This window comes from Urocampus carinirostris, chromosome 18 (genome assembly GCF_059441175.1).
Source record: "Urocampus carinirostris isolate Australia breed hairy pipefish chromosome 18, RoL_Ucar_1.0, whole genome shotgun sequence".
Classification (NCBI taxonomy): Eukaryota; Metazoa; Chordata; class Actinopteri; order Syngnathiformes; family Syngnathidae; genus Urocampus; species Urocampus carinirostris.
Genome location: NC_142366.1, coordinates 25,551,962 through 25,579,521, shown reverse-complemented (window position 1 = coordinate 25,579,521; position 27,560 = coordinate 25,551,962). Strand labels below are relative to the sequence as shown.

At 40.5% G+C, this 27,560-nt stretch overlaps 1 protein-coding gene across 1 annotated transcript in view; it reads left to right on the top strand.

The window, feature by feature from the left end:
• The window catches only part of ubr2 (ubiquitin protein ligase E3 component n-recognin 2), a 63,453-nt gene that overhangs the window by 33,914 nt on the left and 1,979 nt on the right, over positions 1-27,560 (top strand). Inside the window, exons 22-44 of the mRNA XM_088322038.1 lie at positions 288-340; positions 408-510; positions 590-638; positions 3,119-3,273; positions 6,158-6,260; positions 6,330-6,439; positions 6,519-6,602; positions 6,673-6,854; positions 7,655-7,866; positions 8,728-8,821; positions 10,606-10,767; positions 11,814-11,902; positions 11,979-12,036; positions 15,246-15,394; positions 15,465-15,520; positions 17,486-17,582; positions 18,366-18,433; positions 18,514-18,652; positions 20,753-20,843; positions 22,305-22,432; positions 23,243-23,351; positions 24,732-24,863; positions 26,689-26,961. Of these exons, the coding sequence (XP_088178164.1) occupies positions 288-340; positions 408-510; positions 590-638; positions 3,119-3,273; positions 6,158-6,260; positions 6,330-6,439; positions 6,519-6,602; positions 6,673-6,854; positions 7,655-7,866; positions 8,728-8,821; positions 10,606-10,767; positions 11,814-11,902; positions 11,979-12,036; positions 15,246-15,394; positions 15,465-15,520; positions 17,486-17,582; positions 18,366-18,433; positions 18,514-18,652; positions 20,753-20,843; positions 22,305-22,432; positions 23,243-23,351; positions 24,732-24,863; positions 26,689-26,961 (2,696 nt within the window). The remainder of the gene's footprint in view (positions 1-287; positions 341-407; positions 511-589; positions 639-3,118; positions 3,274-6,157; positions 6,261-6,329; positions 6,440-6,518; positions 6,603-6,672; positions 6,855-7,654; positions 7,867-8,727; positions 8,822-10,605; positions 10,768-11,813; positions 11,903-11,978; positions 12,037-15,245; positions 15,395-15,464; positions 15,521-17,485; positions 17,583-18,365; positions 18,434-18,513; positions 18,653-20,752; positions 20,844-22,304; positions 22,433-23,242; positions 23,352-24,731; positions 24,864-26,688; positions 26,962-27,560) is intronic.

Here is a 27,560-nt window from a genome sequence, read left to right as displayed (position 1 = left end):
GTACTCATAGAATGAGCCATAGGTTCCCGACCCCTGGTATATAGTATAGTATACGTCATATATGAATTCACAGGTACAGTGACTAAAACGTCAGAATATGATGTCCAGGGATGAGACGGCGTTGTTCATATTGACGGGCCATTAATAATAATAGTGTAAAATGGTCTTGCGGGCCGGATATGATTACACGGCGGGCCAGATGTGGCCCGCGGGCCGGGAGTTTGACACTTGTGTCTGAAACCATGTTTCTGGCTTTTCCTGAATGTATTTTGCTATTCTACAAACAGGGAAACAAGGAGACCGGGCTAGAGCGCGTCATCGACAGCGTTGCTTCGTTCAAGTCAGTGAAAACATCGATTTGAAACCTTAATACACTTGAGCGCCAATTAATCGACCTCGATTTACAGGAAGCCGGGCGTGACTGGCCGGGGTCTTTACGAGCTGCGGCCCGAGTGGTACAAGCACTTCAACCTTTACTTCTACCACTACAGCAGAGCGGATCAGTCCAAAGTACACAAATATTTACTGCTAATTTTTGCGCGGTTAGTGAATGTTTTTTTGTAAAATAAAATGTGTAATGTGTGTGCAGGCAGAGGAGGCTCAGAGGAAATTGAGAAGACAGAGTGGAGAGGACCCAGGTAAGAATAACAGGGAATGCATCACACAGACTATCTACAAAGCTAATGACACTATTCACAGTTAATATAGATCAGGGGTCGGCAACTTATGACACGCGAGGGGTTAGCCAGTGGCACGCGAGCGCACGGCAAAATAATAATGATTATATATTAAAAATGCGCCGTGTTATTTAGAGGCTTTACGTTAGCGCCCCTCCTCCTCTGCTTCGTGTGTCGGTGTGTGTTTGCGCGGCGCCTCGCAGAGGAGAGATCTGTGTTTTAACCCAGCCAACGAAACACACGCGCGCGATAAATGAACGAATCATGACGGCTCATAAAAGATCTCGTACTTTTCAGCCAGCGTGGACAGACGAATGAGCCCTTTTGCAAAAAATGACCGTGCTGTTTTGTGCATTATGCCTCGAGAGCGTTGTACCTCGCACAGCAAGTGTTAAACGTCATTACGAGACGAAACATGAATTCAAGGCTTAGACATTGAAATGCGCTGTGTCCAGGTACGGCAAACAAACACAGACCTTAAAGACCTTTGTCATTGCTAAAACACCACTGAAGCAAGTTATCACATTGCTCACTGCATAGCAAAGCACAGAAAACCATTTACTGATGGCGAATTTTCAAGTTTTGATATTTTCTGCTATAAGATATCGTTGATGAATGGTATGGTAGCTGTCCATAGCACTTGTTTTTTGATTGTAGTTCATTGTTAATGAAGAATGGTTGATTCTGGTTAATTCTTGTGGCAAAAAGTAGAAGTCATGGATGGCTACAGGCCTTTCCACTTGTCATTCACATTCATTTTTGAGTTGATTGATGAACACGAATAGTGGAAGATAAATTGGTCAGTTATATGATTAAAATGTCTATCCATGTTGTATATTCAGACTGGTGTAAAATGACAGCTCTGTTGGATATTAAAAAAAATGTACGATTCATTAATCTTGTTGTGGCACACTGATTTACAAGGAAATTTGAAAGTGGCACTCCACACCAAAAAGGTTGCCGACCCCTAAAGATCAATGCATCTGAATTATTTTCCGTTGAGAACCACTTATAGATTAACAGTGGCATAACGTTTTAAAATGTACTGTATCACAACTACAAGGCACAGATAAGGCAGCCGTTCACACTGAATGGCTTCATGCTCAATTCCGATTTTTGGGTGAAATCCGATGTTTTTGTGTAATTGATGCAATCTTTTGTGTTTTTCAACTTTCTCTTGTCTGATCGCCATCATATCCCGCTTGCGCGGAAAATGATGCGTGGCGTCACACCCAATGCATTGTTAGCGGAAGTACTCATGGATGCTAACGCCGTAGTGACAGGTTATCAGTGTGCGTTACTTTGTAATCGATATTTGAATAAACCACAGCCAAACTCAGTTGTATGCTTGTCTGTGTCGTCAGGTGCTGCATGAAATGTCCTCCTTCGCGCAAACGTTACTAAAATTGCTTCGTATTAAATTTTTGGGGGACTATAATGGAACAGCAAAGCACTGAGCATTTCCACCTTGTATGCGCAAGGGGGGACATTTCATGCAGGCGGGATGTCATTGATCAGCACAACAGCGGCTCCAGCAGAGGGCACCCGCGCCCTATCGTTTGCTGCACCCTGTGGGGTGTTAAATAGTCAAGTCAGGTCACATTTATTTGTACAGCCCTTAATCACAAACTGTCTCAAAGGACTGCACAGGTGACAATGACACCCTCCACTGGTCTTAAATCAACATGCAGGCAAGGCAAACACGAAAACCTCAGGATGGTTAAAATAAGAGACCTTAAGAATAGAATAGAATAGAATATACCTTTATTGTCATTGTTACAAAATAGGTTAACGTATTGTGACGACGTAATTGGGCCTGACACTCCAGTTTCACACATTCACAGTGAGGTAAAACAGCCAAGAAGATAAAGGAACAGAGAAGATGAGGTTATGAAACAAGGAGGATAAGGTTATAGTTATAATTTACACAAGAAATGTCGGCATGTAGGATGTTACATACAGTTTGGTATTGTAAGGGTTTGTGCAATTATACATTTGGTGCAAAAATAGTCTTCATAGTGCAAAAAAATAGTCAACATATGCATTTGGTGCAAAAAATAGTCATCATAGTGCAAAAAAATAGTCGAACGTTGTGCTAGGTAAGCAGTAAACATAGTGCAGTCAACATGTGCAAGAAACATAGACATGTTCGTATGAGGTAGTGTTTTTGCAAGAGTTTTTCAGTTTTTTGTTCTAAGATGACCAGGGTGAAATAGAGTTAGCATTCGGTAACAATACACAAAACGTAGTGGAAATCAATTAAAAAACTAACAAACATAGGTAATATGTAAAAAAATGGTCCAGAAAGTCCATGACATCAACGACACCCCGAGCCTGTATACTGCCTAAAATACAGAAATATAACCAGCTATGGAGACTGCCTCTTTTAACACTTTGAGCTCTACGGTCGTGAAAATACAGTGTCTTTGTATGCCATGCAGCCCTCATGCCACCAGTCCCTCCCCCGCTATGCCCACTGTTTGCAAGCCTGGTGAACCTTCTTCAGTGCGATGTGCTGCTGGCTGTGGAGAGCGCTGTGCTGCAATGGGCCATGGAACCCCGAGGAGGAGGTTGGACCGAGTCCATGCTGCAGAGGGTGAGATCCAATAACATACCTGTCGCGCTCCAGGGCTCCATGCCCCTACAAAATGTTGTATTTTCCCTCACAAAATACAAAATAATCTTCAATTTTTTTTTTTCAAACGTCTTTATTTATGTAGTTTAACATGTGTTTCGTTATATCATATATATTGTTCATTAACATTTTGTTGTGAGATACTGAGTTGCTCGACATGAATGAGGTTTATTATAAAAGAAGGAAAAATACATGCAAATATAATTAAGTAGAATTTTCTTAGTCAAATTATGAATTCAATTTGTGCATTAAATTATGGTTGGTAATATACTGATTAAAGGGATAACCACAAACCTGTCTTTTTTTTCCATTTTCTCATTATACAACATAATGATTCGTAATAACAATCATCAAAGCATGTGAGCCGTTTGAGAGACTGTTCTCTTTAATGAGTTGAGCCGAAAAAGCCGGTTCTCTAAAAAGAGACGGACTTCCTTTCACCAAACAACTACCACATGAAATCCAATGTTTTTTAAGATTTTGTTTACGTGTGATCGGAAGGATGCATGATGGGAAATCCGTAGGCGGCAGACACATGCGCACGGTGTCATCAAACCGATACCGAGATAGAGGCTACCGCGGCGAACTCGTTTGACTTGATTGATTTGCCGTTTGGTGGTAGTCGGTGTATACCGGATGGTACCCATCATTGACAAATTTGCGTTTTTCCATACAGATTTTCTTGTACGTCGTACACGTCTTAAAATGCATCATAAATGTAATTTGTACAGGTTGACAGGTATGCAATAAGATGGGGTCGTCTATTGCAGGAGTCAACAACTGTTTAGAAGCTGAAAATGATTTTTTTGTTATTAACTAGCGCAAAAAGCTTCCAGTTTGATTAACACTTCTAAAATAACGACGTGTCATCTTACTGCATTAAATGGGTTGCGAGCAATGTTCCCTGTAATTTTGCAAGGGTCTAAGCGTTCACACAAAGTCGGTGAGCGACGCTTGAAACAACAGTGAGCAACGGTAAGCCCAAGTGTGGCAAACATGTCTAAAACTTGACATCACGTTACATTTTGCTGAGTTTCCGGCAATGCAAAATTATTTTTCTCTTTTGAATGAATTGACTCATGTACTATTGGAAAGGTTGTACGGCCTACAAATGTCGTTTGTTCTTACAATTCTTTCACAAGATATCCATTTCTTTTTTTCCGTGATATATTTTGTCGCATAATATTAACATTTTTAGGGGCTTATTGAGTCGGTTGTAAGACACAGAACTGTACTTAATCACATTTTTGAGTGGAAGTACAATGTTGGCAACAAGATTGACTTGATATCATTGGAAATTATTTGAATGCAACACAAACTTTTTCTTCTTTTTTCCTTGTTTTTTTCTACTTTTTTTGAAATTCCTTTAAAAAAAATGTTTTTATTTTTTCCGAGCTGTTACTTTTTTCTTTTTGTTCTCTATTTACTTTTTTTCCTACATTTCTTTCTTTTCTTTTTTTCTGGCTTTTTTCTAAAATGTTCCTCCTTTTTTTCTCTTCCTTATGTTTCTTTTTTTCTCAGCTTTTCACTACTTTTTCATTTTGGTGGTTTTTTCTTTGTTGTTCTATTCCCCCCTTCCTTTAAGTCATTCTGTGCATAATTTTGCATAATATTTGGTCATGTTGGGATTAAAGAAGCAAAAACAACCTGAAGAGCCGTTTAGGACCCGAAAGAGACGGTTCCTTTTAGTGAGCCGAGCCGAAGAAGCCGGTTCTCGACAAACTCGTCTAACTTTACTCAACTCCGTTCTCCTTCGACTCGACTTCAAAATACCGCATTTAGGACACAACGTCAGGGGAACCCGTGTATTTTAACCTTCATGCACTGTAACTTTGACTTAAGTCGCTTCTTAATTAGTAATTTTGAGCCCTCATTTTTGTGCGCTGGCTAGAATTTCTTGTGCGCCGAGAATGTGCGAGCAGTGCGCAGTTGCGCATGCGCGCAGCTTAGAGTGAACACGGGTTACGAGTCCCGGAAAAGTGGTGCTAAAATTAAGCTAAAACCAGATAAGCACGATGGGGAAAAATATATAGGATCCATGAACTAATGTTCGAAATCAAGTTTCATTCATTCATTCAATTTCTAAAATAGCAACTTAGCTCAATGGCTTGTTAATTAGCTAAAACCATAGCTTGATAGTTGGCTGGACAGGTAAACCGATAAACTAAAAGGGAGCTAGATAAAAGAGTAAAAAGCCATCACAATCACCAAAAGAAAAGCTAAAAATAAAGCAAGCTAGAGAACAAGGTCAAAATTTAGCTTGATAACTATCAAAAAAGGTAAAAAGCTGGCTAGAAAGCTTGCTAAATAGCTAATAGGGTTGCCAGATAGCTAGCTCGATTTATAAAACCCATCAACTAGAGTTAGGTTCGTTGTATTTCCGGTAAAATGAATCAATTTATAAATTAATAAATCAATTTGGTAATAGATGGATAGATTCTCATTCTACTCTTCTAATTAATTGCTCAAAAATAATTATCGATACTTATGAACTGGAATTTAGTTGAATTTCTAAAATAACAACTTAGCTAAATGGCTTGCTAAATAGCTAAACAAGTAGCTTGATAGTTGGCTAGACAGGTAAACCGATAAAAAACTAAAAGAGAGCTGGATAAAGGAGTGAAAAGCCATCTGGATCACCATAAGAAAAGCTAAAAATAAAGTTAGCTAGGAAAGAAGGTCAAAACTTAGCTTGATAACTATAAAGCTTGCTAAATAGCTAATATGGTTGCCATCTCTCTAACTAGCCAATCATCTAGCTAGCTAGCCATCTACCTAGCTAGCTAGCCAGCTATCTATCCATCTAATCTAATCTAATCTATCTGCTGGTCCAACCACTGTCTAGGTGCTCCATCTTGTGGGAATGGCCCTGCTGGAAGAGCAACAACAGCTGGAAAACGGCAAAAGCGAAGACGACGTCACCTTCATCTACACCGCCAAAATCTCACGTCAGTATGGATCACGTCAAAACAATCGTGTTGTTGTTATTTGCATATGGAATGTGTTTTACTATTTAGGGCCTGGCGACGCTCCCAGTACTTCAGGAAGTCTCCTTGCTTTGCTTGAGAGTCTCCAGAATGCTCCTCACCTCGAAGCCCACAAAGACATGATCAACTGGATTCTCAAGGTGGAACATATTTGGATGAAATTGATCTTTTATCCCTCTTTCCCTGTCTCCTAATTGTTTGGAATCGATTTGTCGACAGATGGTGGCAAATATCAAAACAATAAGAGAACGTTCCTCCTCAACCTCCACTGTTAGCATTAGCCCAGGACATGGACTAGAAGAGGTCAGGTCCAAACCGCTTCAACCATTAACATCCATTTGGTAGTTGACGGACGGTGGCTGTCTCCACGCAGACCATTCGGGACAAAGACAAAGCGGAGAGGAAGCGGAAAGCGGAAATGGCTCGGCTACGGAGGGAGAAAATCATGGCTCAGATGTCAGAGATGCAGAAAGATTTCATCAATGAGAATAAAGAGCTCTTCCAGCAAAGTCTTGAAGAGCTCGAGGCGTCCACGTCGGGTGATACGGAGCACAGGTAGACTCTTATTATTCACTAGTTATAGGTATTCCCAAATCGTCAAAAATGCAAAATGTGGGGGAATAGTATATGTTTTTAGCATAAACTCTATAATGTTTTCCAAGATGATGCATTTTGAAGACCATGTGTCTTGTCTTTCATCCTGATCTGTGACGTCATCTGAAGAACACCAGTACCCTAGCAAGCCAGTCGCCATATTGTTTTATTCGAAGAGGTTAGGAGTGTTTTAAGCTGAGTTTTGGTAATTTTGTAGGTAATGCCTAGGCATTGTGGTGGATGCAGTAAACAAAGGACAAACAGCAAAAAAAAGGCTCACTGGCAAAAATAACATAGACAGCTGCCAGTGGTGGTGCTAACTGGGACTGATCAATAAAAGGTGGAAAAACACAGAGGCTGGCTGACCAAGAATTGCAGTGAGCAGCCAAGATAACTGGGATCCAACAACGATAAGCAGCAACAGCTAACGCCCAACAACACACACGGTGGGCAGCTTGCGAGAGCCAACCGGGACAAACCAGGAAGCCCTCTGCGGCCCCGGCGCTAACGGGGAGCTAGCCGGGTAAATGTATACCAAGCGTGACCCACTGAAACAAAAAGCCACAATCACCAAGCAGAAATAAGCGGTATGCAATTACTGTTCCCTACAATCGTTGCCTTTTCCGAAACTGCCTCACATGTTTTGTTAATGGGATTCGCTATTTTGAAAGAGTTGTGTTCCTTCAATGATGTCACAGCTCTAGAGGAAACAATCATGATGGGTCAACTTTGTGACTAAATATCTCGACCAATCTTTGCAGTCCTTCCAGTTCGGAACCGACCTGCGTCTCTCAAGTTTGCCTGGGGCCCTCCAGGGTGGCCGCAGGGGCCGAACGGCGTCAGCTCGTGACTTGCATCCTCTGCCAGGAGAACCAGGAAGTCAAATGTCACGGCAGGGCTATGGTGCTGGCGGCTTTTGTCCAAAGGTCCACCGTTTTATCCAAAAAACGCTACCGTGCTTTGCCCAATGCAGGTGAGTTACATTTGACTTTTTTTTTTAAAAAAATTGAGACCAGGGGCGGGAAACCTATGGCTCGCGAGCTATATGAGTACACCCGGCTCGAATATAGAATGTGACCTGATCTACCAATAAGTCACAGTCAGGCTAATATCAAATTTGAGTTTTGGTATCGATGGAAAGTACAGTGGCACCTCTACTTACAAATATCTCTCCATACGAAAGTTTCAGGTTACCAAGTACCTGAAGTAGAAAATATTGCTTCTAGTTACGAAGGCGTTTCAGGTTACAAACTCAAAAGTACAGTGCAGAAATACGCTGCCATTCGCCACTCCCAAAGTTCTACCTTGTAACCGGTGCGTATGCGTGAATCCCTTCATGCTCTTCGTGTCCCCTTCCAGCTCTGTAAACACTTTATTGTATGGTAACCCTACGAGGGGTTATCATTCAGAACGGATCCCATGAAAGACATGCAGAAAACTGGATAAGGAGAAAAGAAGAGGAAGAGACTTTTTCTGGCCATCGAAACATAGCAAGAGATGGTAGAAAGGTATGAAGAACACAGGGCCGTATTGGTGGAATTCAAAGACGACAAGGATGAGGACGCAGCCATCATTCCATCAGACATTTTGGCGAAATCTCATAAAGTCTCAGAATTTGTGGAAAGAAATCAACCAGAAAAAAGGTTTTGTGACAGGTCGGGCTAGCTCTCATTATGATGTCATCTGCCTGGTGCATTTCTGACTGATTGACACAAAAAAATATAAAATTTAAAAAACTTTTTTTAATCCGCCCTGGATTTCTTCCTTTAGAGATACTAAGAAAGATTTAAAGATTGGCCAAGGCATGACTAATTGTTTTTTCTTGTCGTTTTAGAGAAACACGATCCACTGTTCATTCATCCGGACCTCTCAATGGGTATTCACACAACAAGCTGTGGCCATATCATGCATGCCACCTGCTGGCAGAGGTAAGATGAGCCTTCCGCAAGCCTTAATTCGGACAAGTGTCGTCGCATCAGTCATTTTTTTAAAGGGACACTGTAATATTTAGCCACTGGATGTCGCTATATGTAATCAATCATGGACAATTCATCACATCCACTACACAGCATCATCTCCAAACAGAAGAGCAGCTTCAGCGACAGAGTGCTATCACAGTCTTGTTCCACGGAAGGACTGAGGAGATCATTTCTTCCTCAGGCCATGAGGCTCTTTAACTCCACCCGGGGGAGTAAAAGCCCACATTAAACCCCCGCCCCCACATTTGCATATGACCCTATTTTTATGACTGTGTGTATTTTATGTAGCACTATTTAAATACTCTATAGCAAAACGTTATATTGGGTATTTTTGTATTCTATATCTTTTATTTTATTATAATTTTTTTCAACACAAGGATACTGCTGGAAGTGTGAACTTCCCTCCGGGGGATGACTAAAGTATCTATCTATCCCTCTATTTCTATCTATCTCTCTATCTCTATCCATCTATCTATCTATCTAGACATCTATCTATCGATCTATCGATCAATCTATCTATCTCTCGATCTATCTCTGTCTCTCTATCTCTATCTCTCTATCTATCGATCGTATAACGCTACAAAAAAGAGTGCTGTAAAGCACAAGAAATAACAGAAACAGGAGAGACTCAAAGTGACCAAACCGCATCATTTTTCTTCCAATTTTTATGAGGATTTTGTTTTTTTCGGGGTACCTGTAGCAGCAAGATGGCGCACACTCATGTCGGTTGAGCCTCATTTTTTTGTAAAATAAATACATATCATCGACCTACGGGTACTTCAAAAACACACATTTTTATGATACTTGATACGGCTAGTTATTCAAATCAACATTCTTTGAATGAGACAATGTCCCTTTTCAGTTATCGTCAATACCAATTCAAATATTTTTTTGATACTGCAGAGGTTAAAAAATGATTTTGTAACAAATTTCAACCAGATAAAAAGTGTAATAAATGTATTTTAAAAATGTTTTCATCATTTAACGCTATATCAAATACATCTGGAAAAGATTTGTTTAATCCTTAACAGTGGTGTATGTAACTTCATAAATATTCTACTTGCTGACGCCATCTGTTGGCTTAAATCATCATTGCAGCTGCAATAATTGAAATTCTTACATGCCCTCGAAGAAACTCTTCCTTTTACATCTTTTTGGGGGGTTTGGGTTGGCATTTGGACTGTATTTGAAACGGTCCTTTTCTTACTTCCACCATTTTCATCCTGTCCCCACAAAACCCCCTCTCCTTCTCTTCAGGGCAATGCGCTCTGTGGCCATAACACAGATGATAAAAGACGATGGACGCGGTGGAAAAATATATATAAAGGCTCTTTGAACTCAATTGGGCATTGTTAACACATACTTATAAGAGAAAGTATTGAATAACATAAGGCTCACCTAAAGGGAGGGGATCTTGCTGCTACACATACCCGTAAACAACAAAATATTAGTAAAAGGCTTGGGGAAAAAAACAAGAAAAATGATGTCGTGTGGTCTCTGAGTCTCTCTGGTTTGTATTCTTCATTGTAGCACTTGGAGTTCCCCTACAGAACCAAATTAAAAATTACAAATACATTTCTCTGAGTTAATACCTTTATGCTAACTCATAATGCAAACAACTCAACGCTACCGGTTCTCTACCATCATCTTCCAGATCCATCACAACTCTCACAATTGCCTCGGGAATTGTCTTAACCTTATTTTTACGGCAAAACTGTCCTCTTTGTTTTTAGGTATTTCGAGGCCGTGCAGTTAAAGGAGCAAAGACGGCAGCAGCGCTTGCGAGGTCACACCAGTTACGACGTGGAAAACGGAGAGTTCCTTTGCCCTCTTTGCGAATGTCTCAGCAACACGGTTATCCCCCTGCTGCCTCACTCGCAGGCCCCCGACCGCAAGTGCGTGTGTTACCGTTGTACATTTTCATACTCAAAAGTAGAGTTTGGGCGGGCGGGCGGGCCGATTATCGGCACTGATAACTAGGATTTTAAAGGATGTGTATTTTTATATATTCGAAGGGCTGATTATTTAAGCTCAGATGCAGCAGAGCCTCTCTTTCCCCCTCCTCCCTCGCTTTTTCTCGGACGCTACATATTGGATAAGCAACCATGGGCGGAGCCACTGAAGAAGGAATAATATTGGAGCGGAGTAAACCGCGGTAGCTCTGCTAACTCCTGAGTCCCGACATGATAAAATTGAGATCTTAAAAAGTCTGTGGTAGTCCTGTGTAATAAGGAAATGGCATAAAAAGTTGTAAATAACTTTTTGAGGGAAGCACGTTCAGGTGTAAACTGATATATTAGCTCTTATCATAACACTAGTTCGTCAATCAAGCGTGTGTGTTTGTGATGAATAATAAGCAGCTATTGATGTGTGTGTGAATGGGTAAGTGTGAAGCACATTGTAAAGCGCTTTGGGAGGTCTTCATTGACTTGAAAAGCGCTATAGAAGTGCAGACCATTTACCATTTTCCATTAAGAGCATAAAAGCATGCCAACGTGGAAGACCGAGTGATTAGCTGTTACCATAACATGAGTTGGTCAATCTGGTTTTAAAAGAGGAGTGCCCAAGCTCTTTTGAAATTTTCATGCACCTTTTGTTTTAAGTTAATTTAGGTTATGTTTGTTGTGTTTATTTCTTTTTTTACATATTTTGAGAAATAAAATTAGGGATTAGGTTTAAATGAAAGATCAGTCATGTTAGTTGTTTTGAATTTATTTACTGGAAAAGATTTCAGAGAGCTGGTAAAGTTTGATTTGAATTTCAAATATTCTTTGTTTCTTTTTGCTTTATTAGAAATGCCTTATGCTAATTATTCAGCTTTTTACAGCAAATTTATATCGGCTCCATATATGGCTTTTCCTCCTCTTAATACTAATAACCAGTATTGGTCGATCCTTACTCAAAAGTCTTCTATGTTTGACATTCTTTCAATTTCTCTTAGTATGGAACACTCCAGTCTGGCCGTCTGGCTCAAGAGAACCAAGGAAGAGATAACGGCGCTGCACTTTGCTTACAGCAAGCCTTCAAGCGGTCAGTCCCGTTAGCAAGTCTCACCTAGCTTGTACCGGTGACTCATTGACGTCCGCGTGCCTTTTGTTGTTTTCAGATGCAGAAAAATCCCAATCGCCCATTCCTGAAGGATTTCGACTGGATTTCACTCCACTGTGAGTTCCGCAGTAATAAATAGGGGCGATTTCATCGTGAGCAATGAACTGTATTTTCTTGCAAGGTATCTTGGGTAATTGAAATATCCTGTACATAAATTAACATTATGTCATTGGGTCTCTCCACTAAAATCAATTTTAGCTGCAATTCACATGTTAACCACAAGAGGACAAGAAGAAAGAAATTTAAGTTTTTAAGTATACTTTGTAAAGCTTTCTGCTAAGCTGAATTTCTATTTCTCTTACGTTCTCAAATATTTTTGGGGGAAATTGCTACACAAAATAACATCTAAAAAAACAAATATGATGAATGAATTACAAAATAAATCCAACTGTAAAAAAAGAATCCATATTTTAGGTGGACTGCCCTTACATCAAAGGGACGGTGTGAATTATTTGACTACTAAATGTTGCTTTATTATGCAGTGCAACCCAAAACGAGTGCTAAAAAGACAAACTACCAAGACCTAAAATGACCAAACCACAAAAGGTTTTTTTCCCCCCAATCTTTTGCAAAAAAGAAAATTGAAGACAATAAAAAAGATAAAAAGGGGAAAAAAAAGGAAAACGGGTGGGAAAAGGGGATAAAGACAAAGAAAGAAGAAAAAGGTGAAAAAAGAGAAACACAAGAATAAATTGTTAGGTTTATGTCCCCAACATTTATGATAAAACACTTTGAAATAAAAGACAAAGAGAATCTGATCAGTTTTTAGATGTCTTGCAAGGAGAGGATCGAAGATTGTATACCGCCAATCTCCCAAATCACTCTGAAGAAATCTTCGATCTCTCTCCTCTTTTTATTAAGGTTCGCCCTATCGTACTTAAGTCTCAACTTTCTGAAGGGAGGGGTTCTATCTAACTAGTTGAGACCGCCGTCTAACTGTTGCTACGCAGAGTTAATTAATCTTCTTTCGCACGCCTTGCTTTCCGCCCGATGATCACAGCTGGTTTCTGTTTGGACACCTCCTTTCTTCTTTCAAGGCTTTCGGTGAAAAACAACTTGAGTTATTGCATGCACAGATTATTCCAGGTCAAGTTGCACCCATTGGTATGTAAGATAAAGAGACAGACTGTACAAAAAACAACTCATGGCCTTGAAGAACAGCTTACGGCTGAAAACTCTACAAAAAGGGCTGAGAACACTTATAACATATTAATGTCAACTGTAGGATAAATATATGTATATCATTCCAACGAAAAGGAAAAATAAAGGAAAAAAAAAATAGGTTTTGTTTTTAGGGGTACCTGTAGCAGCAGGATGGCTGACAATGAGGTATAATAAATGCCAATCTCTACCCATGAGTATTTCAAAACATGGACTTTTTCATAGTTCATTCTTATTTCTTTAAAATCAGCATGGTTTGTTTTTTTCAATGTATTATGTTTTTCCCACCAGGAGTCGCTTAATAATACACACTGTCCCTTTGAAATTTCACATTAGGGCCTCAAACTATCATCAAACTTTCTATCTTATAGACCCTTTTCATTTTTCTGTCAACATTTTGATGAACCCGGTGGGCTAGGCTAACCCTGGAGGCCAAAAAATGGTCAGGAGACATGAAAAGAGAGCTGCCGTTACTGCTAAATTTCGTCAGGTTTTGTGTTGGCGTGCCAGAATCGGAGTTAAAACGTTAGTGATCTTAAATTGAAGTTTTACTGGGATTCCCAACGACACTCCTGTTCAAAGAAATAGAATAGTTGTGGATCCGTTAACGCAAAAAGATTGGACCGAGGCACTCATCAAAAATGCTAAAAGTTTGCAGCGCACACTCCATATCAGCTAAGAGGAATTAAATATTTCTGATTCTTGCTATTGAGTGTTGATATTAGTTATTCATTCATTCATTCATTATCTGCACCGCTTATCCTCAGTAGGGTCGCGGGGGTGCTGGAGCCCATCCCAGCTATCTTCGGGCAGTGGGCAGGGGACACCCTCAACTGCTTGCCACACAAAGACAGACAATCCACTCACTCATTCACACCTAGGGACAACTTGGTTAAGCCAATTAACCTGACATGCATGTTTTTGGAATGTGGGAGGAAATCGGAGTGCCCATAGGAAACCCACGCAAGCACGGGGAGAACATGCAAACTCCACACAGGAGGTTCGATCTCATGACCTCAGAACCGTACCGCGCTAACCACTGCGCCACCGTGCTGCCCTATATTGATTATCGTATCGGCAAAATATATTGCTAATTTCTCAGCTTCAGCTAACCGTTAGCGTGTATTCTAAATAACCACGGTAGCCATTTAAACACTGGGCCAAACATTAAAACAGGCGCGCATTGCCAACAATTGTTGGGCACGCAATCCAAATCATGTATGAGATACATTTATTTAATAATGAATTGTTTTATTCAGGAAAAACATCTCTTGATTAGGCTACATGCTAACAACTAGCTGAAGCTAGGAAGTTAACAAGATACTTTGCTGATATAATAAGTAATATGGACTTGATCATTTCGGAGCAGACCGTTAAATATGCCCCAGAAATATGCACAAAGGCGCAGAGAATTGATGGAGAGGTAGACGTCGTTTATTGATATTCGTCAGTGTTCAAACAACGTTCTCATTCGTCTAAGAGACAATCAGCTTTCTTATACCCTGCGGAGCAAAAACATCACGTCAGAAATATCACATGTTGCTTAGTGCGTCCCCTCCTGATGGTGCGCTTGTTTTTCTCAAAGTGCATGCTTCCAGGAATTGACAGTGTTTTTGCAATCGTCCACATGTTTCTCATCAAAAGTCGCCGTGACCCGGCCAAGTTCCTGACAGCTTGTTCCAAACCAAGCTGAATGCTATTATTTCACTGACATTTAAACTCAGGAGAAACAAGCCTGGAAGTTCCGGTCGAAACAAATGTGTCCTCATTATGTCGATAAGCTCATTATTGTACAACAATAGCAACAGTCATAATCAACAATATTTTTGACGAGTGCCTCGGTCCAATCTTTTGCTTTAATACATGTAAATCTTCTTTTTCTTTGATCAGGAATGTCCCCCGCGATCCTGTAAAACGTTTTTTTCTCCGATTCTTGTACACAAACATGATATTTAAGCAACCAACTATCAAAATCAAAATCCGTGTTTCTTCAGTGTGTTGACCAGCGCAGAGTATTATAGCGTAGGCTATAAATGGGTCAATAGTCCGCAAAATATGGTTCTTATCAAAATGCCTCATTGTCCTTTCTGATTGTGTCCTTCAGCAACCCCTTTTCCAGCAGCATCATCGAGATGATCACCACATTTAGCATGTCGACTTACAAGGTGGGACTGAAGACCAACCCCAATGAGCAGGACCACAGAGTCCCCGTCCTAAGTTGGTCCACTTGCGCTTACACCATCCAAGCCATAGGTACACACAAATCAGATGCTCCCTTCACGTTAATGTTCTGTGAACATCTCAAGCATGTTTCTGATCACAGAGCGCCTCCTGATGGATGAAGAGAAACCTTTGTTTGGAAGTTTACCCTGCAGACAGGTAACGGTACCATAAAAATGAGCTTTTAGTGTTTAAATATTTTAGATTGACTTCTACTGATCTGTTCTGGCAGAGTTTATCATAAGAGTGGCCATCTATCTGACCCCTTGTGGACATTTTCGCCCAGGCAATGTGATGAACTTCACATGCCATGAGGCTCTTTAACTCCACCCGGCGGAGTAAAAGCCCACATTAAAACCCCAAACCCACATTTGCATATTATCCTATTTTTATTACAGTGTATTTTCTGTAGCACTATTGAAATACTCTATATCAACACGTTATATTGGGTATTTTTGTATTCTCTATCTTTTATTTTATTATTTCATTTTCCAACACAAGGATACTGCTGGAAGTGTGAATTTCCACACGAGGATGAATACATTAACTATCTATCTCTCCTATCTGTTTCTATCTCTCTCTCTCTTTCTATCTCTATCTTTTTCTCTCTATCTTTATCTATCTATCTATGTATATCTCTATCTCTATCTTTTTCTTCATGTCTATATCTATCTATCTATCTATCCCTCTATCTCAATCTATCTCTATGTCTATTTATCTATATATCTATTTCTCTATTTCTAACTTTTTCTTCATGTCTATCTATCTCAATCTATCTCTATCTTTATCTATATCTATTTAACTATCCCTTTCTATTTCTCTATTTCTATCTTTTTCTTCATGTCTATCTCTATCTATCTATCTATCCCTCTTATCTCAATCTATTTCTATCTATTTATCTTTCTATCTTTTATCTATCTCTATCTATATCTATTTCTCTATTTCTAACTTTTTCTTCATGTCTATCTATCTCAATCTATCTCTATCTTTATATCTATTTAACTATCCCTTTCTTTTTCTCTATCTCTATCTTTATCTATATCTATTTAACTATCCCTTTCTTTTTCTCTATCTCTATCTTTTTCTTCATGTCTATCTATCTATCTCTATAATCTCTATCTCAATCCATCTCTATCTATCTATCTCTATCTTTTATCTTTATGTATCTCCTATATATTTATCTATCTCTATCTATCTTGCAATAAGCCCTAAATATTTTGACTGACTTGCACTACGAATAATAGAATTCTTAACCTTATGGCAATAAGTGTTATTCATTTTCATTATTATTTATCTTACTTTAACAACATACAAACTTTTTTTTTCTAGTAAAATCAATATCATGAGCAGACATTGCAGATGGTTATTCTTTTTGGAGCACCTCATACGTTTTTAGATCATTATTCCGGGAAAGTTAAACCGAACGGTTGGCTACAAAACAGTTTTAAGTGAATTATTTGCACCATATTTGATAGTTGAACATACTCGAATCCAGACACAAATTTTGGGATTTAAGGAATTTTTTTTTACTTAAAATCTAAAGAGGTAGCCTCCTCGGAGGGTTGTCAAGGCAACCTGGAATGTTCCTTAGTTTCACTTATGCGAGATGACGCCAAACCTCAGAATGCTGACCCAATGTTGAAAGCTCTACGGTTGATAATTGTATTGATTTTGAGAATCTTTTTTTTTTTTAATTCAAAATTAATATTCTTCAAATTAGCCAAAGAGTTAGCAGTTTTAGCAACTATTTTTTATTTTTAGAATGATGTTCTACCATCATTTGAAAATATATTAAAAAAAATAAATCTATGTGCCTATCTGCTTTTATCTTACTTTTATCAGGCCTGTTCGGGGCGGAACAAACCCCCCCAAAAAGATGAAAAAGAAGAGTTTATCGAGCACACAAATCATGTGCCGCCATCTCCTGGCCTGAAGTCATGTTTGCAGCCTTTACAAATGCCACACCCCACCTTTAACTAAGAAAAGTCTTCTTTCCTCAGTTTTTTACATTTTTCTCAGTGTATAAATACATTTGCCCCTAACATTTTAGTATTTCCTCTATCTAATCAAGTTTTTGTCGAAGCATTTTGGAGACTTTGACATCAGTGTCTTGCTACTGTCCAGGACGACTGCTTGAGCTCCGTGACCAGGTTCAGTTCGGCTTGCTGGACATCTGCGTCGTTGCCCGCCGTCCACACGCACTTCATCAGATTGTTTGCAGGTAAACTCGTCTCCTTAGTGATACCGATTTAGTATTAAGAGGAGGCCGATAATCGATATTTAGAGGTGATATTATTTTCCTGCAAAAGCTTGAAAATTGGCGTAAGAAAGTTTTAATTATGCAAAATAAACATAGATATATGTTATGAATTCAAATAAAACTTCTCTCTGTAATTCAATTCTTCTTAATCACAAACACACAAGTTTGATTGACCAACTCATGTTATGATAAGAGCTAATTTTTTCAATCTTCACCTGAACGTTCTTCCCTAAGACGAGTTAACTTTTGACGCTACTTCCTAATCACACACCAGTTTTTCTACAACTGACTTTAAAAAATCTCAATATTATCAGCGGTCTTGACTCACAGGCACACCACCGCTGTTTTTTACACTCTAACGTTCTTCCTGCTTCAGGGGCTCTGTCCCTGGTCGCTTATCCAATCAGAAGGCGCGGATTGCATTAGTTCGTTAATCAAGCTTGTGTGTTTGGGATTGAGAGCATAAAAGAATAGAATAGACTATACCTTTATTGTCATTGTTACAAAATGGGTTAACATATTGTGACAACAAAATTGGGCATGACACTCCAGTTTCACACATTCACAGTGAGGTAAAGAAACCAAGAAGATAAGGAACAGAGAAGATAGGGAAGTCTGAGTGATGAACAAACTGATATATTAGCTCTTATCATAACATTAGTTCGTTAATCATGCGCGTGTGTGTGTGAGAGAATGACGCAGTTTTGAATGTAAGCAACGTATTTTCATTTCCTTTTTTTGTAGCTCTTGTCGCAGACCCTCAAGTCGAAAACACTCCAAGCATCCTGGATATCGACATGTTCCACCTTTTGGTGAGTCTGATCCGCCTGACGCGAGTTCATGGCCTCTTCATCGCCATGACAACGCAGACTCAAAGCAGATTCCTTTGCAGGTTTACAGCGTCCTGTCCTACACGTCCGTCCACAGCCTGAATCAGTCGGGGCGCCACGGCATCGATTCCGGCCACGTTCACCTCCTGCACTTAGTCACCGTCGCTCACATGGTTCAGGTCCTGCTTACGTCAAACAAGGGTACGACAACTTGGGAATTACGCAATATAATCGTAACTACGGTTCTAAGAGTTGACCACCAGAGGGAGTGCTTTACAACACTGAATGTCCCCAAATTGCATGACCAAATTCAGTCTTTCATGCATCACACCGGTGGTCCAGGAATATCTCTACATTGTACAGGGTTCCTACGGGTGCTTGAAAAAAATGTTTGAATTTTAATGTTGTGTTTTCAAGGTCAGGGAAATATTTGATTTTGGGTAAAGTCAGTGTCTGAAAGTCATGAGTAAAAGTGAGCGGACACCAGGGCAGACAAAAGTTGCCTGCCCCATTTTTCACAACTTGAAACACAACTAATCACAAAAAAAAAACGTTTTTGTAAAGTATTATGCTTTGATCATCAGAATATATAACAGAACAAAACTTTAAAATTAAGTTTATCATAAATCTACTTACAGTGGAACCTCGGTTCTCGACCATAATCCGTTCCAGAACCCTGTTCGAAAACTAATTTGTTCGATCACCGAAATCATTTGTTCCAGTAAAAATAATGCAAATCGTTTTCATCCGTTCCAACCCAGGCTAATCGTACGCTCGCATTATCGTAATTTTCCGTAAGAAAGATTACGCTAACATGAACGTGTAAAAATAAAAAAATCAGGTCGTTTACAAGTCATTTAGCACCCGGGTCTCCACAAGTGGTGAGCGGTTCATCGGAAAGGGGGCTCCGTTCCAACACCCTCAATGTTGGGCTCCGTTCCAACACCCTGAATGTTTAACGTAAACTTAAAGCTAACCCAGGCTAATCGTACGTTCGCGTTATCGTAATCTTATGAATAGGATTTCTTACCTTTGCAGTTGTCAGCAGAAGGCACTCGCACACCTCCTTCTTATTTGGCTATTATTTCTTTCTTAAATGCAATAGTTGTACACACTACTTTTCTTTTTTCACCTGTAGCAACTTTGCTGCTTGCACCGACTTTCTTGGGAGGCATAATAAGGGGCTAAAACACCCGTACGCCGCTCAGCATGGCACCCTAGCGTACGCACTCACGCATGACTGGCGTTCCAACTCCGATTTTTGGACCGAACAGCGAAGCAAGAATTTCTCGAAATTTTTGGTCGGACTCTGATTTGTTCGAACTGAAAGGCGTTCGAAAACCGAGGTTCCACTGTATATGAAATCTCCTTTTTCCATCTGCCATCCGTATGTACCTGTATTCACTCCTCTTCATTCATGCAACGTTTGCGTTGCGTGGTCTGCTCCAAGCCACGTGAACTCATCTTTCCACCATGCTTTTAATGTACGTTTACGCTTTGTAGCGTCATCAATTTTGTTAGCTTCTTTTGAATCTTTCTTCTGGGGCTGAGGTTTTGGCTTGATTCCTAAACACTTCTCCATTTTTCTTGTGTTCTCTGCGCGTCTACTTTGGAAAAGCACAACCTTATAACGCTCGAGAGAGTCCGGAAGCACGAAGTTATTCGATTCAGGCTTCTGATTGGCTGCAGAGTATGCAAATTGCCAAACATAATTCTGAAATTTCCAAACCGAACGAAGATTTCGAAATAGGACGAAGCAAAAATCTTTTTTTTTTTTTCTTCCTTGAAAAAGTTGTCGGCCACCCGGGCGGAGACGTCATGTAAGTTGTACGCCCGACGTAAAAGATGCACGCCCCGGGCGTCCGGGCAAACCTTATTTCAGAAACTGGTAAAGTGCTTGATAATGCTTGAAATGGTTGCCATCGCCTTGTTTACCTGGCAATCTGACTCAAAAGACCACGCTTTTTAATGAAGAAAAAATGACGGCGATGGTGGCTCCATTCTTCATTATCGAGTGCACTAACTTATTTAGTAATTTGATATGTTTTTGTGCATATGACATCTTTATGAAAAATATTCACAGATCTACAAAAAATGGTAAAATTAAAGGCAATTTTAGATTTTTACACGTTTACCAGATTTAACGTCGAACAACAATTCAAAATCCCCGAAAATGCAAAACAATCAAATATAAATAAGAAATATTCTTCAGCGCTATAAATAATTGATGCAAACCGTCCGGTGGTTGGTAGGAACGAAACGGAAGTTTACCCATGGTCTTCTTGTTTTGTTTGTCTTCAGAGGAGTTGTGTATGGAGCAGGACGGGAAGGGGTCAGAAGAGGAGGAGCTCACATGTCGGCTGTACAACCTACTGAGGGAACACCTGGGCAGGTAAGGGACAGTTACACTAGAAACACGAAGGGTGTCATCGCTGGTTGAAATGTATTTCTTGGAATTCTTCAAAAATATTACGCAAAAATTCAGGCCACAGAGTGTCATTTTGGCCCGCCTAAAATGAATAGCACTGAGTGGCCGCGATCCATTATCCCCAGTCAACTGTAACTGAAAGAGAGGGTTGTAAAAGCAATTTTGGGGGGTTCTGGGAGTTCTTTTTGCTGTTGTTTCCACCAAAAAGTGAACTGCACTCGAGCTGCTGCGATCCATTACCTCTGATCGCATATTGCTGCCAGTGATCATCTGATAGGCGCACTTTTGTCTGGACTGCTAGCTCTCCTTTTTTTCGTATTGTTATTTCCACCTAAAATGAATTCCACTTGTCTAGTCCATTATCCCCATTCCTACGTTGCTGCAAGCAGGGATTAGCAGAATCTACTTCTGTTCTGTACTGCCTATAATGAAATGCAGGTTGTGGCCGTGATCCATTTTCCCCAGTTGACTATTGCTAAGACCTAGGGCCTGCAAAGTTTTTTTTTTGTTTGTTTGTTTTTTATTGTTTTTTTTCTTCATTTCAGCCCATTGAAGCATGTTGTTCTGGGACACCTATGATGAAATTCACAGATTTGGCAGCAATCTATTATCCTAAATGGTTAATAGCTGGGGCCAACAAAGCGTTTTTTTTGTTTTGTTTTTCTGTATGGGCGGCTGAACCATGCCATTTTCGGGCCAGCCTAAAATGAATGGCACTGTTTTGGCTGCAATCTATTATATTATCCTAAATTGTTAAGAGCTGGGGCTGGCAAAGTGTTTTTTTTTTTTGTATGGGCGGCTGAAGCATGCCATTTTCTGGCCAGCCTAAAATGAACGGCATTGTTTTGGCTGCAATCCGTTATCCCTAGCTCACTATTGCTGAGACTGGAGACCAAGAAAGCAAATTTGCATCATGCATGGCGGCCTTTTTTCAGTTCCTTCCACCTAAAATGAACAGCACTTGTATTGTCGCGATCCACTACCGTGGGTTGCCTTTTGCTGTGAGCAGGGGGCCGGCCGACGGCACGTTAAAAATGGGGGTAAAGGCTACTTCTGGATTTTCACATATCGTTTTTTTTGCAGACCAATGAGTCGTCACCAATACTTAAAGGGTGGGGTGCTCATTTGAGAATTTAAGGCCACAATCATGACTTTAAGCCAGGAGATGGCAGCGGAGTGACACATAATGTGTGTGCATTTCTTAGACACGCCCGAATAAACTCTTCTACTTTCATCTTTATGGGGGTTTGTTCCGCCCTGGACTGGCCTGATAAAAGAAAGCTAAAAGCAGATAGGCGCGAAGAAAAATAAAGCGTGAGGGCTCTTTGAACTCCGTTTAGCATTGTTAACACATCCTTAATAAAGACATTTTTTGTAAGAACACCTCAAACGACACTCCCCATATTTTTCTGTCTTTGTTTTCAGCGTTTTACCTGAAGTGGCACCGTGGCAACTGTGGCGTTGCCTGAAAGCCGGCGTCACGCCCTTCCTGAGATGCGCCGCGCTCTTCTTTCACTACCTTAACTCGACGGCGCCGCCGACGGACCTGCTCGGTAATGACACCGCAAAATCGAGAATTTCGTGATAATGGATAATGATCACAAAGGTTTTCCATACCAAAATAAAAGGTCACGAGACTTAAAAACATGGATGCATAAAAGCAGTGCCCACTTATCCAATTTTATTATTATTACTGTATTACAATTAGCGTTGCATGCTGGGATAAGAATACTAAATTACACCTAGAAATAATATATGGAAAGATCAGTCGGCATCGATACTTTTAGCGTAAATCGGGGCCAGGTATCGGCCCAAGAATGTACTTTGTGTTATGAATCAAATTTGGGGTCCGTTATTGAATATAAAATTAAACATGGGTTAGATAATATATGCAATATACAGGTTTTAACATAATTAATACTTATTGAAATGTATTGAAAATACTTTATAAAATATATCTCTTTCTCTCTCTCGCTATTGTGCTCTCTCTCGCTATTGTGCTCCCCCTCTCTCTCTCTCTCTCTCTCTCTCTCTCTCAAAATATCGACACAGGTATTGTTCAGAGCCACAAATAATTTTGTGATTTGCTCAAGAACTAAAAATGAAACATATTGATAAATGCACACTATTTTTGGCTCTGCAAAATAAACGTTAACACCGGATTGCTCCTTTAAATGGTACTTGAAAAATATCAAAATTGTGCTTTGAAAGTGCTTGAATTTGGCCATGAAAAAAGTATAGAAACCCTGCATGACATACTTATCTATTTTAGCCATGCATTTCTAACTGGTAACCCTTCGCGCTTATCAGAAACAAGAAATAGATTCTAGAGTATTTGAGTGACCGTGGATTGTTTATTGCAGTCACAGGACTCGGCCAGTGGGAGGCGCTGTGTAGCTATCTCAGTCTTCCCTCCAACCTGCTGTCGCTCTACCAGAGCCAACAAATGATACTGGAGCCTCTTATACACAGGTAAGACTCTCATACAGAGTATAGGGCGCACATTAAAAGTCTCCCATTTCCTTTAAATTTTGCGGCGGTTGTAGGCCAGTTTGAGACTGGGAGGTCACCGGTTTGAGCGTTGGCCGAGACTTACCTAAGACTTACAACATTTTTTGGGGAAATCCCATGTTTTTGAGAGATAGATCACATTCTCAACTAAATTTGAAGAGGACTTGAGGTCACACCCAATGCGTCCATTGTTTGCGGAAGTAGTCACGGATGCTTACGCCTTAGGGGTATCTAACAATTTGAAGGTTTTTGTGCTACCGGAGACTGAACATAATGTCTCCCTAGATATCAATTAAATGTAAAAACTTACTTTCCCTTCATTGAATGCTTTCAGTGTCCGCCATAGTGTGTTGATTTGTACGCTACGCGCAAGAACATGGATACAGTCGCTTGGACGTCCACTGTAGAAGGAAAAATACATGCAAATAGAATTAAGTAGAACTTTTTAATTCAAATTATGAATTCATTTTCTACATTAAATTATTGTTGGTAATATATTTATTAAAGGGATCACCACAAACCTGTCTTTTTTCATTTTGTCCTTTTATACTTCCTTTTTGTCTTAACTTCTTTATACAACAATAATCATTCGTAATAGAATGCATCAAAGCAAGTGAGCCGTTGGAGAGCCGAAAAAGCCGCTTCTCGAAAAAGAGACGGACTTCCTTTCACTACACAACTACCGCATGAAATCCAGTGTTTTTTAAGACCACGTGTATTTCAAATGTTCTCATTCAACCCCGCCTGTTGTTTTCAGATCAGAATGACTTACTGCGTTTTCATTCAGGTTCGGCCATTGCGACTCGATGATTGTATCCAAAGAAAATTCAAAACTATGTCGTCGTGTAGGCCTACTGCTCTGCTTTCGCTTTCTTCACGTGTGATCGGAATGATGCATGATGGGAAATCCCCAGGCGGCAGACGCATGCGCACAGTAGCAACGAAAAAAACGATACCGAGATAGAGGCTTCCGCGGCGAACTCGTTCGACTTGATTGATTTGCCCTTTCGTGATAGTCAGTGTATACCAGATGGTAGCCATCATTGACAAATTTGCGTTTTTCCGTACAGATTTCCTTGTACGTCTTATACGTCCTAAAATGCATCATAAACGTACTTTAAAGGGTTAAAACGTACAGGTTGACAGGTATGTTTATTTAATTACGCACACTCGTATGCTTGTCTGCGGCTGCAACAGAGGGCATCTGAGCCCTATCGTGCGGTGCGCCCTGTGTAATGTTAAATACCGAAATAGAACCAGCGACGGAGGCCTTTTAACTCCCTATGCTCGTGGTCATAAAATCCAACAAAGGAACTTTAAGACGTGTGTGTTTTTGTGCAGCTGGTGTCGCCATCCATCCGTCAGGCAAACCTTGCAAGAGGGCGAAGTCATCAAGTTCCCCAGAGAGTCCAATCGACTCATCGAGCTGCCGGAAGATTACAGCGTCCTCATCAACCAGGCCTCCAGTTTTACGTCAGTACTCAAAGACGCTTGTGTGGGAAGGCAACGCTAAGGTGGTCTTTATACTCGGGGAGGATTTACAGAATGCATATTTTGATGAGAGAAGGCCTGAAATCGTGTTTATTCGCATAGCCTTTAATCAAAAGAAGTCTCAAAGAGCTGCACAGACTATTATTACAGTATCCCCTGATCTAAAACCGACATGAGGGCAAGGAAAAACTATTTGTTTGGCCCTTAATCAAAAGAAGTCTCAAAGAGCTGCACAGACTATAATTACACCATCCCTTGATCTAAAACCTACATGAGGGCAAGGAAAAACTCAAAAACGTCAAGTCAAGTCATGTTTATTTGTTTGGGCATTAATCAAAAGAAGTCTCAAAGAGCTGCACAGACTATTATTACAGTATACCCTGATCTAAAACCGACATGAGGGCAAGGAAAAACTCAAAAACCTCAAGTCAAGTCCTGTTTATTTGTTTGGCCCTTAATCAAAAGAAGTCTCAAATGGCTGCACAGACTACAGACTATTATTACAGCATCCCCTGATCTAAAACTTACATGAGGGTAAGAAAAACCTTGAGAAGCAGATGAGGTCATCCCCCTTCCAGGATGACCAGGCTGCAATAGATGTTGCAATAACAAATAATACAGATATTGTCAAGGTGAAATAAAGGTCATTCATAAGCTATAGAATGGAAGTGTGGTTTAAGCCCTAGATTGAAACATTTCCACTGAGGTTGCAGATCATATCTCAGTGGACAGAGCATTCCACAGCACCGGGGCCCGAATAGGGAACATTTTCGAATGTAATGATTTCTTCTTGGCTCTTGGGATCACTAGTAGACCAGCATTTTCCAAGCAAAGCTCCAAGCAGAAACATAGGGGTAGACTTAAATCTGAAAGCTATGATTTGGTAAAATAACAAGAGAACCTTAAAATCACATCTTAAGCTAACAGGGAGCTAATGCAGATTATTTTAAATCTTGGTAACATGTTTTAGTCAAAGGTTTCGTTGCAGCATTTTGTACCAACTGGAGGCTCTTGATTTTGGATCTGGGTTCTGACTCTAAAACGATCACTTGCGTGTGTGAGAGCTAAAAAAATATTGGCTAATCATAGAAGGAAATTCAGGCAAAGACTTTTTGAGTTTTCTAGACAACTTCAGTTAGAGAAGGGAGCTTTCGACTCTCTGGCCAAAAACTTTTTCTGAAAACCTTCCCCCTCTGTGCTGTGTTATTGAAGTCACAAGTGTGGAAAAGTACTGAGACAAAGAGGAGAAGTAACTCCCTCTGACCGTCCCCCCATTTTTAAACAAAGACATGAAAACTCGGAGATGCCAAAAAGGGCCATACAATCTGATTAGAAATACACACCTTTGAGCAAATAGGTTTAAGCCTACTTTACATTTGGGAGACCGGAGAGTAGTGCATTACAGTCATCGAGACTGGAGGTGACAAACGGGTGAATTATAATCTCCGCATCCGACTGAGACAGCATAGGGAGAATTTTAGCAATGTTGCGAAGATGGAAAAAAGCTGTTCTAGTATTATTCTTAACGTGTGTTTGAAAGAACGGATCGGGGCATAAAGGGACACCTAGATTTTTGACCTAGTCACACTGGGTGATATTACATTTGTCAATGTTCGGAGCCGTTTTTGAGAACAAGTCACAGCATTTGAAGGTCCTTTAAAAGTGCTTGAATTTGTCCATGAATAAGGTGTACTAACCCTGGGAACTTCACAGAAGGCGCTTTGCCATGGTTTATTACCACATTTAGGCCTTCGCTGAAAACAAGGACGACTCCCTCGCCCTCGTATGACTGCATTTCCGATTGCAGGTGCCCTCGATCGGGGGGAGACAAGTCCCGGGCCCCGACCCTGTGCCTGGTGTGCGGCGCCATGTTGTGTTCGCAGAGTTATTGCTGCCAAACGGAAGTGGACGGCGAAGACGTGGGCGCCTGCACCGCCCACACTTCGGTCTGCGGGGCCGGCCTGGGCCTCTTCCTTCGGGTCCGGGAGAGTCAGGTCTTGTTCGTGGCCGGGAAAACCAAGGGCTGCTTCTATCCTCCCCCCTACTTGGACGACTACGGCGAGACGGATCAGGGCCTCAAGTGAGTACACGCTCACATTCATTCCACTTTGCTCTTCCCAACCTGACACTGAAAATTAAGCCCACAGAACAACAAGCTACTTTATATGCCATGCAACCCTTCACACTTGTTTACCCCCTCCGCATCATAGGCGTCGACAGTCATTCTTAACTATGGCAAAGGGCCATCCCAACCTGACACAGAACATGAAGCCTACAGCACAACAAGCGGTGACTTTATATGCCATGCAAGCCTTCACACTGGTTTACCCCCTCCACAGCATAGGCAGTGACAGTCATTTTTAACTATCCTTCGCCATTCACACCTGCCATCCGTTAAATTAACTGACTTCACATCCAGAGGACGTTTCACCCCATCCATCCAACCTATTTGGCCTTCCTCTCGTTCCATTTGCCACCACTTGTGCACTACAAACTTTTAGTCTTCATCCTTTCTTTTTGTATGCCCAAACCATCTCAGGGCATTTCCTTTTAAAAAAACAAAAAATCATTTCAGTAAACATGAACACGTTCATACAATAGCGTGCGAGAGAGAGAGAGCGAGGGAAAAAGAGAGAAAAATAGCAAGAGGGAGGGAGAGAGAGCATAATAGCAAGAGAG